Source organism: Rhopalosiphum maidis, chromosome 1 (genome assembly GCF_003676215.2).
Source record: "Rhopalosiphum maidis isolate BTI-1 chromosome 1, ASM367621v3, whole genome shotgun sequence".
Classification (NCBI taxonomy): domain Eukaryota; kingdom Metazoa; phylum Arthropoda; class Insecta; order Hemiptera; family Aphididae; genus Rhopalosiphum; species Rhopalosiphum maidis.
Genome location: NC_040877.1, coordinates 50,272,565 through 50,284,728, shown reverse-complemented (window position 1 = coordinate 50,284,728; position 12,164 = coordinate 50,272,565). Strand labels below are relative to the sequence as shown.

At 22.8% G+C, this 12,164-nt stretch overlaps 1 protein-coding gene across 3 annotated transcripts; it reads right to left on the bottom strand.

The window, feature by feature from the left end:
- Positions 1-2,992: 2,992 nt before the first annotated feature.
- LOC113548423 lies at positions 2,993-7,935 on the bottom strand. Of its 3 annotated transcripts, none has more exons than XM_026949292.1 (12): positions 7,918-7,935; positions 7,254-7,397; positions 6,603-6,872; positions 5,624-6,069; positions 5,233-5,560; positions 4,752-4,907; positions 4,433-4,692; positions 4,202-4,370; positions 3,845-4,132; positions 3,621-3,768; positions 3,438-3,511; positions 3,159-3,314 (listed from the first exon to the last, which is right to left on the bottom strand). In XM_026949292.1, exons 2-12 carry the CDS (start codon positions 7,371-7,373, stop codon positions 3,159-3,161), a joined length of 2,415 nt encoding a protein of 804 aa, XP_026805093.1. In that variant the 5' UTR covers positions 7,374-7,397; positions 7,918-7,935. The 3 variants fall into 3 exon arrangements, with proteins under 3 accessions (XP_026805094.1, XP_026805093.1, XP_026805092.1); XM_026949291.1 differs by lacking the exon at positions 7,918-7,935 and adding an exon at positions 7,501-7,558; XM_026949293.1 differs by lacking the exon at positions 7,918-7,935 and having other exon boundaries at positions 2,993-3,314; positions 7,254-7,373.
- Positions 7,936-12,164: the final 4,229 nt, after the last annotated feature.

The window sequence follows — 12,164 nt, the reverse complement described above, 5'->3', positions numbered from 1 at the left end:
AGCGTTTCATTCGTTTAAAATATTTTTTTTTAAATGTTTTTTGGGTGTACCTAATGTTTTGAACAAATTAAAAAAAATATATTTATGACGAATCGCTAACGAAAAGTACGGGGACAGTCTATAGGTTGATAAAAAGTCCGTTTTACAAAAAAGTTGGACAAAAAGTCTGAAAAAACAAAACATTTTATATACCTAAAATGAAGAATAATAACATAATGTGTATAATATAGAATAAAAATCGCTACACTTCAATTTTTTTTAAAGCTAATTACAAAATTATTTATAATTAATTAAAAACATATAGATTTTAATAAAAAAAAAAATATATATTGTTTATAAAATCAAATAAACCAATGTCACAACTCACAATACATATTCTAAAAATTAAAATTTATATAAATTATATATTTTGTTTATAAATATAATATAAATCATTTTGTAATTAACTTTTAAGTCTAGAAAATACATTTATTAGCTATTATAATTATTGAATTTATTATTATTATAATCATTATTATTTTTATAATTTGATGTTTCAATCATTCAAAACAAAAAGTGTTTTTATTTTTTACATTTATTTTAAATTTTGAAAATAAATATTAATTATATAAAATATTTTTTATTTTTGGACTTTTTGTCTGACTATAAAAACTGAATCTGGAATTTTTGTCCAACTTTTTTTAAAACGGACCTTTTGATCATGGACTTTTTTGTTTTTTTTTTTTTTAAACGTTTATGTATAATAAATATGTCTTAAGCAAAACAATCCTTAAACATGATAAAAGTTCTTCACACATGACACTTTTAGATTCTAAGCTTAGTGAGTCATTGAGTATAATTATTTATGATCAAGGCAGGGCTGAGTAATATCTTAAACTGATATTTAAGATACCCACGGCATCTAAGATACAATTGTTTCTTATATCTTGTATCAGTATTTTTTTGACTTGTATCTAATATATATTTTTAGAATTAAGATATAAGTTACATTAAAAATTATATAATCTATCAATCAATGTCTTATTTACCTATATAAAGCATAACTAAATAGGGTCTCCCAATATTTAAATAGCTACTAATTATATTTTTAAAAATTTTTGTTATAGAAGCCAATTGCATATGCTTTGTAAAGCCAAGTTAATTATTACTATGCTTTATATTAATATTAACATTATTTTCACTTAAATGCCGACTTAAAATGTTTGAATTATTAAAAGAAGAAAATTAAAGAATTTGTTTTCTATGATGATATTCTCTATTAATAATAGTATCATTGACCTAGAGATTAGAAACTTTTTAAAATTTATCACCTGAAATTGATTGTGCTATTTTACATACATGTTTTTACACTACATTTAAATTACGTTGGCTTCCATAAATAATAAGAGAAAAAAGAAAATAATTCAAAATGTATGTATTAATGAAATAGACTAGTGCAGTGTTTCTCAACCTTTGTATTATGGCGACACACTATTAAAAATTTTCATACTTTGTGACACACAATAAAAAAAAAATAAGAATAACTATTAATTTTTGTAAATATAGTGTCAACAAGGTTTGTACATTTAATATTAGTACTTTCTGCTATACATTTAGACTTACCTGGCGATATACCGTTTGAGAAACACTGGACTAGTGTACAAGTACATAACATTTTTTCGGAAATTGAATTCTATGCAAGTGAAGAATCAGGCATTAACATATGGTAAAATCATAATATACGTAAAAGTTTGAAGTCACTAGGCTTAAAGTTTTTGACCTAAAATACAATATTTAACATCGTTATTCATAGTTAAAATACATAAATTTGTTCAAATGTCAAAAAAAATAATTATGTTTGCATATTTTTTAGATTCTTTAATTCAAGTATGAAATACTTATGACTTATGAGGAATATTACATCACATATTCAAACTTAAGCTATAAAAATTAAAGATTTTATAAATTTTACTACAAAATAGGTACTTAGCTTGTAATTTTTGATTTTGAAAAATTTTAACTTCAAATGCATCTAAAACAAAATTGTACCTATATATTTTTAATAATTGTACATAGCTATAAAAATAAGAGAAAACTCATGTGAGATCTTCTACTATATTTTCAAGAATTTCAACAATCAAATATTTTTTTAAATGAAAAAATACAAATAATAATTATAAAAATATAAAAATAATGACAATAATTTAGTATACTCATTATGTTATAAAATAAAAAGGTAATGGACAGTTAAATTACTAAATAGAGAGAAAAAATATTAATAAAAATTATTTTAATAGCAAATATAGTATCTAATAAACTTTAAAAGTATACAATAATGATATAAATAAAAATAAATCACCTCAATAGTACAATAAGTCAATGAAACAAAATGCTTATCGATCTTTAAAGTAACTTATAATATCAACATAAAATTAAAGAAAAAATATATAAACAGATTATTATAATTTAGAAATAGCAAATAAGAAATAACTAATACATATTTAAGTTTTATTAAAATTACTTTACTTAAGTAAAAAAGTAATTTTTCTTTCAATAAAGATAAATTTAAACACATTTTATTTTAACAATACATTTGTGTAGTTTATTATAATTTACTATACAAGAAATTTTCTATGAAACAATACAGGATTGTTTCTAATATGTTCTAAGATATTGTATTAATCTGTATAGTTATTAGTTATCTATAATTATGTATAATACAGGCTTTTATTAGTGGTTGATGGTTTACATTATTAATAATGAATTAATAATAGAATTATAAAAAATTATTTACTGTATTTATTGTAAAAAAACAAAAATACATTAAAAAATTATTTTTTAAAACATAATTTTTCAACATCTTAAGCTTAAAAAGCATTTTTAATTAAGATTATATTCATTTTTAAACATTATAATGTTAAGATCTGAAATATAAAATCTTTTAAATAATTTATTTCTTTAAATAATCAATTCATATCTATATGTGAATTTTAGAAAAATGTTAGTCATAAAAACATACTTACTAAATAAGTAAAAACTATGATTTAAAAACACATAATTAAATTAACTTTGTGAAATTAACTTATGATGGTTATAAAACATTTTTTTTTTTTAAACATAGATTTCTAGATTTAACTTAGGAACACAAATTAACTAAGTCAAGATTAGATATCAGATAATTAAGGTTTACTGGATGTAGCAGCTAACATTTGACTTATCATTTCACGAACTCTATGTTGTTCTTGTAGTTGTTTACGCAAATCAATAATATCTTTATCTTTTTCTAAACCAATGTTTTCTAGATTTTTGATAAAAGATACTTTGTTGTTGATTTCCTGTTGGATATAATAAAATATAAAACATGCTCAATCAATAAAAATATTAAATAAAAATAAAAATATTAAATTATTGATTTTATTTAAATATTTTAATTTAAACAACAGTTTATTAGAACTTACTTCTATTTTTTCATTAATGATACTTTGTTTTTCAGTTAATTGTTGTTCCAACTTTGAAACTTGAATTTTATTTTCTAAAATAATAATAATTAAAAATGTATATTTATACATTTTAAAGTTTATACACAAACAAATAATAACATTTATAAATTCAAAAATGTATAGTATAAATGTAATTTTTACCAGCTTTTTCATTTTTTAATTGGTCTAGTAAATTAGTTTTCATTTTATCGCTTTCTAAATGTAGTTCTTCTAATTGTTTTTCAAGGTTTTTTATTGATGCATTTTGCTCTTGAATAATTTGACGTTTTGATTCATAATTTCGAGAAAGCTAAGGTAATATAATATATTTATATAATTAAATATGCTTATTAATTATTTTAATTTGCATAATATGATTTAGTTACTTTTGCAAAGTCATTACTAGTTGTAGCAAATTGTTCTGTAATATCATTTAATTTTTTTTTTAAATTTTCATTTTCTATTGTCAACTCTTCAATTTCTTTATGATTATCTAATAACATTTGATTTAGTTCCATTGATTCACTATTTAAACAAACTATTTTATAATTTAACCGTGTTATTTCTTCAGACGCATTATCAAGACTTTGTTTTAACCACACTTCAGTTTGTTTAAATGTATTCATTTTGTACTGATATAATGTAATAACATTACTCGTTTTTATACTAAGTTTCTAAAAAAATATATTTAATTTGATTAATACTGAAAAAAATTTTAAAATAAAAATATTGTAATTATTTACTTCATTAGAATTGAATATATTTTCTAATTTATCAATAAACATTTGTATTTGTTCTTCTTGAGCAAATGAACATATAGGCTTTATTTCTGAATTTGTAGTTGTCATATTTTTTACTTTAGCTAAAGATAATTGTTCTATTTCTTCCAAACAATCGGATAACATTAAAGTACTAAATATAAATTAAAATATAATTAAAATAAATATTATGTTAAATTATACATTATGTGTTACCTTTGTTGTGAAAATTTAGTTATGAGATCTAATACTTTTTGTTTCATATTTTTTGAACCTTTATAAATTATAAATGCAAGTACACGATAAACGTGTTTTTGATTCAATATCTCAGAATATAAAGACATCCAAGTAGGATTCTTTGCCACTAATTCAGATAAAAAACATAGAGCTTCGATATACACAAATTTGATATTTTGTAGATTATTTAAATTGTTAATATCAATCAATATCAAAGAATGAAATAAAGACTGAAGAGACTGTAAAACAAAAGTCAGTATTAAATTATTAGATACAAAATTAAAAAAATGTTTCATACTGAAATATTAAGTTTTTCTTCAATTATTTCATATAAATTTTGCATTTTTAACATTTCTTGAAGAAGTCTTAAGCATATAGCATATTTATTCCATGTACATATATTAGAATTATTTTCTATATTTTTATTTGGTTCAAATAAAATCATTAGTAAAACCTGAAAAATATAATTACTATGAATACATTTTTATATAGTAGATAAATTTAATATTAATTTTAAAAATTTCACTATTTGTTGTACTAATAATTATTAATTAATATTAAAAAATTCTCCCCATTATTTATTTGTGTGTGTGTTTTTTTAAACTAATGTTGAAGTACATATATTCATTGCAACTAAAAGTTTAATTTAATAGTTTGTCTACTATTTTAATCAGGTTATTTTTTTAAAATTAAACTATAATATCTAATTAAAAGTATTTGATTCACAACTTTTTGTTGAAACTAAATTATTTTATTACATATATAAACATTAAACTTACATATAAACTCTTCTCCAGATTTTCATAAATATCACATTGAAGCGTTTGATCCATAGAATTATTATAACTTCGTACATTAATAATTATTGTTTGTAAAATTGACATTGATTGTTCATGAAGATTTGAAAATTGAGTCCAATGCAAAATGTATATTATTATTTTAGGATATAATATGATTAAATCTTCATTCTTGAATTGGATTATATGATGGACAAATTGCAAAAGTAAGTCCACACTTTGCAATATTAAGTAATAATTGTTATGGGTTTTCTCAATACATTTAAAATCATTCATAGCTTCTAATATTTTAATTACATTTGTTTTATAGCTAAAAAATAATTATATTTAAGTTAGAAAATAGTAAACACATTAAAATTTAAAATAAACATACCCGTCATATTCTAAAACATAATTTTTCCAACGTGCATGTTCACTAATATCAATAAAAAAGTCAACTGCATGATGTAAAACAAATACATTTTTTAGTTTAAGTCCTTCTTCCAAAACAACAAATGTTACATCAATTAAATTGTTAACATCAACATGTGGTATCTGACCAGATACATGTTCTAAAATTAATAATAATTTATACACTTGAATTTTGATAAATATATCATCGGATTGTAGTTTTAAAAGTAGACGCATGAAGGATTTAGAATGTGTACATTTCACAAGAGTAAATATGGCAAATTTGTTTTTACAACACACATTTACTAAAACTCCTAAGCTTAATGATATAAGATCTTTGTCTTCTGTTGATATCCATTTTATTAACATACTAATTAGTTCAGATGAATGGCTTTCCTGCCATTGTAGTTTCATTCTATATGTTAATTCCTAAAAATTCATAATCTATTATATCTAATAGTTAAGTTAATTATACATATAAGCAGGGCTCAGTAGTAATAGTATAAAAAGTTGCATATTAAATGAAATTTTGTTATGTATTAAAAATTTGTTAAATATGCCAAATAAAGTATTAAAAAGAATATTTAAATTTTTTTTTTAATTATTTTTAATTTAATTTTTTGATAGATATAGAGAATACCTATTGAATATCATTTCCATTCTACAATTTCTAATAATTTCAATGTTAATATCAAACTTTCTTGATGAACGAATAAAAAAAAATCAACTGAACTCAATTTGATCCATATAAATATGAGAATATTTCTAAAAATAGCACATATAATTCTAAACAAGCAAAATAATAATAAAATCCATAAATATACAAACATTTCTGTAAGACATTTAGGACAGATTTTTATCTTACTTGGGATGTTCTAAAATTCACAAAAAAAAATATACAATTAACTCGAGAGCTCTGCTTATAATTTAAAATATCAAATTGATGATAAACTATAATTTACATGAAGTAGTTTTAGTATTTTGATTTTTTTATCTAATGATAATTCATCTTTAAGTAATTTTGTCAAAATTAGTGTTAATTCATTTTTGTTTAGTATTATGTCATGAAAAAATCCTTGCTTTACAATGGTCTGCAAAAAATTAACAGCTGCCCACATAATCTCAGAATCGTCATTAGTAATACTCATCAATTCATATAACTTCATATAAAAATCATGTGTTAATGTGTCTTTTGAAATAAAAATAAATTCATTAGATAATTGTCCAAGGACCTGAAAAATAATAATACACAAACAATAATTTATAATTTATATTTAGCCTTAACATATTATGATAAATAATCAGAAATAAATATAATAACCAATAATTAAATAATATTATATGCTATATTATACAGGTTGTAACAGGGCTATTTAACAAATATAGTAACATTTAAAATGGAAGTTTGTCAAATAGTCTTGTTATACCTTATATATTATATACTGATATAGGTATGAGTTTAATAATAGTTATAGTTAGAATAACACAATCTACTGTATTTGTTTTGATGCTTGGAAATATGGGTATAAGTAAACTTAAAAAGATAGGGAAATAAAATAAAACTCAATTTTGTTCATGTTACTCTGTAAATAGATTAAATTTTAAATACATACTTGTAATGAACAGAGAACTCCATTTAAAGATAATTTATCGTGGCAACATGAATATTGTTTAGCAGCTATAATAAAATTATTCAAATGGTTATGAAATGATGGTGATATTAAATGGTCCATATTTGAAGTAAATGAACTTAATACCTAAAAAATATTTAATTTAAGGTCTAATACAAAATCATAATGTATATATAAACACATTTTATTATAAAATAATCTAAGAAAAATACAAATAACAAATTCTTACTTCAAGAATAATTTGAAACAAAATTCAAATTTGTAATAGGTTGTACCTAATCTTTAATAATTTCTAGCAACTTAAGAAACATTTAAATTAAAATTAACTGAAATTAATGAAATATAAGTGATAACAATAGAACATTTAAATAATACGTCACATGTATAAATGTATTTGTTAAAATATTTATAATAATAAATGGTTCGAAAATTGATACTTGTGTAAGTGATAGAACGAATACTTATAATTATTTAATACTCATTATTATTTTTTCAATTAACGTTTACTATTTATTATTTAATCTCTAGTATCTAATCACTATAAACATTTTTTAACAATACATTTTGTTTATTTTCCGTTAAATTCTGATAAAACCATGAACAAGGTGGATAAAACAATAAGAATAAGAAGAGGATCACACCGTACCCACGAAAAGTGATTTCACCGAATTATAGTACTGCTCCGAATATCAGTTACTCCGAATGTGGCTGTTAAAAACATAGGACATATTTACTCCATGATTTTTCCCGAGATATCTATTAGATAGTATTGCTGTTTCTCTCACACTATGATGAAAGAAGTAAACATTGGTACGTGGGTGAGGGTGGGGGTAGAACGCACGGACCATTAGTTAAGCCTTTCAGACCCAGAGTACACTATAAGTGTACTCAAAATTCAGTAAATTATTATTAATGAACGATTTGGTTTTTCCGCGTAATGATAATTGTTTCTAAATGAAAATAACATGTACATTTGAATAAAAATGATAAGAACGATGTATTCGTAATTCTACTTATTTTATAATCAAAAATCGAAAAAAAATCCTGAATCAAAAAATTGATAATAGATTTTAAAATTATAATTGATTGTTACTCCGTTAGATCCCATTATTGATTGATCTTTTTTTTTTCCTATGAGAAAAGATGGTAACGAATGTTTTCCAATTTATATAACATCTTTGAGATGAATAGTTTTTATTTTATATCGGAAACATATGGGTACACTATAGTGTACCAGGGGTCTTCGTATCACGTTAGCGGTCTTTTTGCCGCGCCAATTTGTTATCATGATAATAATAATTAATATTCCGATTATGTGTACAATGATATTATGTAGTTATTGTAGTATAATACTTACACGTTAGAATGTAAATTTTGTTAATTGTTTACATTTTCTTGCGTTATTTCAACACTTCTTTGTAAAAAAAAAAAACGTTTTTATATAAACAGTATAAAATGCTTCGTGAGGATGACATATTAGTTTTATTAGGTGACGGAAATGTATCAGATATTGGGGAATTAGATAGTGGTAATGAATCTGAAGACTTTTTTCCTGAAGCAGAACTCACTGAGCTTTTAAATGAATTTGAAAATAACGATGGTAATTTTGAAAATGAGAATGAATATAGTGTTGTTGGTAAGAATTTTGAAACAACTAAAAAATGTGATGTTCGTTGGGCACAAAAACCTTTTACCCAACCACGTCTGCATTTGGAAAACTTAGATCAACCTATATATCCTATTTTACTAAGATCTCCATTAGAATACTTTAGTGAATATTTTAATAATGACATTTTTGAAAAAATGGCTTTTTTCACAAATTTATACGCAGTTTCTAAACAAATTTCGAGATTCAAACCAACAAATATAAACGAAATGAACACAAAATGTTCCTCCGAACCGCCATTTTTTGTATTTTGATAATTATTTTTCGTCATTTGGATTATTTGAGAGATTGCAACAGTTGAACATTTACGCGGTTGGTACAATTAGATCAAATTGGTTTGCACAATCACCATTTTTAAGTGACAAACAAATGCGGAAAATGGGTAGAGGCACTGCATTTGAAGTTACCACAGATATGAATCATTGTAATATAGGACTTGTAAAATGGTTTGATAATAAAGCAGTTACTCTTGGTTCTAATTACGTAACATCTGGGGATGTTGACAAAGTTGAGCGTTGGGACAAAAAGAAAAAGGCATATGTAGAAATCGAAAAACCAGAAATTGTGAGAATAATTATTATTATTTTACAAAAAAGATTGTAATTTTATGATTTGTTATACAATTTTTATTGTTAAAAAGCACAGGAGAATACTGTATTAATTTTATATTTTTCAAAGGTTTTAAAAATAAACTTTATTTGATTTGTTTTACTAAATTTGTTTCTTAATATCGAAAAAGATTAATTTAGATTAATAATTAGTTAACACAATGAAAAATTTATTTATAGATGAATATTGTCTCCACGAAGACCCAAGGTACACTATAGTGTACCCACTTAAAACTTCGCAAAAAAAATGATAAAATTACGAAACTCAGCAAAATTAATTTTAAGACTATAAATATAAATATGATGAAAAAAAAATTTTTTTTTTTAATTTTCAAAAAGTCGGGTCTGAAAGGGTTAATATGTCCATGTATATTATATTAATTATTTATTTATTTATTTATCCAATGATCATAGACTTTATAAGTAATAGGTATATGCAGGCACGTAAAAAAAAAAAACTCTCCACCACAGTATACGTGACTGGGTCTATGATTGTGATAAAACTATATCTTTGAAGTTTGAAGATATTTTCTAAGACTCCCAAAACAAACTATTTATTTTAAATCGTGTTGAATACTGAATAGCTACCCAAAGAATAAGAATAATATGATATTTACCACCTGATAGTAGGAAATGTTAAATAACTATAGAGGATTTAAAATATATAGTTTTTTGCTAAAAAGGCCTACTTTAGTTCCAACATATTATAAATAGTAATCGATCTTTTATTACAACCAACTAACCAAGTATATGTAATACTCATTAAATTTGTCTTAAAAAATGTATACATTTTTTTATATCCAATAACCTGAATAACTAATTACACTTGTTTGGTAAATTAATGGAAAAGTTATTTTTCTAATATAATCTGAACTCAGAAGTAAATACATTATGATTTAATATGTTTTCAATGTCAATGTTCATAGTTAAGACTTAAAAATGTTTTATAATATTTCACAACTTAATATTTCTACTGATTTATGCGGGTTTTTGCTAGACTCTTATTTTAAGTTTTAGTAAAAAATAAACAATTTTTTATTGTATTTTCAAACATAAAGTGTAAAAATTAGAAATTTAATATGGATTTGAACATAAAATGCTTTTAAAAAAATTGGAAATCAGTTATTTGATAATTTTTAATAACTTAAAGAATACCTTATGATGAATCTTGTATTAAACTTTCAAGTATTTTTACTGACAAACTATCATATCTGAATAAAATAAAAATAAAAAATTTAATTAGAATCTTTAAATAGAACACAAATTAGCAAAATATTTTGAAAATGTTATAAATTATAATGTTTATTAGATGATTTCATTAATATTTGATAAAGTTTTCAAGTTTCTACAGTTATTAATTTTTTAATTACAATGAGAAATGTAATTGATTTTACAAAAATATGATTCTATATAAAGATTCTTGTTTTTTGAATTATTGTGAAAATTAATCTGAATTTTTTATTCTTTCAAAGTACTAACTAGGTTCAATTTTCTACTAAAAACTATCCTCTCAATATTGAAAATATGTTGAATAAATCATTAATTCTATAGTTTAGAGCATAGTGAAAGTTCTGTTCATTAAATTATATATTATTATACAATTCACAAATACGATAATTGACTTTATCTCATTTTTAGTGACCAATTTCTAGACAACCGTTCACCATTCCCTATCGATTTTCCGGTGAATCGAGTTTCACCAGCCCCTAGTAGAAAAATAAATCCTGTAGTATTACAAAGAGTTCTATAAAAAAAAAAAAACATATGATCTATCAAATAATTATAATATTTATCATCCGTGGCAAACGATAATCGTCGTCATTTGTAGGAGACGATTAACAATTCTAATATAATTTTATTAAACAGTCGTCAAACAACCTTCAGTACGAGACAAGTACTCTCACAGTCTCATTTTCATAAAATATTTCAATAATTTTATTCCGAAGCGTAAAGAAGACGAATGAAGAAATAAGCTAGCTGTTTCTTCTGTACTGGTCCACGTTATATAGCACAGCTTAATTTCGCCGAAAACCATCGAAAGATATACTTACGTAAGTTTATTTTCCTATAATTTTGGGCAATAATAAATTTAATTTTTATACTTTAAATAAATGTTTATTGACTTGTATAAGCTACTACCCCGATAACGTAGACCTATATTTTATTTCCGATCGTTCAATGCAGTTGGTCGGCAACCGGCGGGTTATTGTATACGACCCGTTTTAAATTCTTAAACGATGAAATCATTTTTTTAAATATTTTATTATTTTTAAGTTCTAGATAATATTTTTTTTCATAGTAAATAATTTAAGAATATAAAATTTATTTTTGTCTGGTCCGCGAACTGTTTTTAATTTGTGAATATGGCATGAGAGTTCAAAAAGGTTAAAATTCAAAAATAGTCAAGAATAAAATAAATTCGTCAATTTATTCCTTGGGACCTTGGATCCTGGACGCATAGCAATGAATGTATATTGACTTTAAAATTATTTAGTTTTTTTTTCTATCTGTTATGAATTCTTGTAGCAAACATCACTTAGTTCTTTGGGTGGTTAATAGTAAAATAAAATAAAAAAGTGCAGATCTTGTCATAATATCGGAAACACTGGAATCATATTC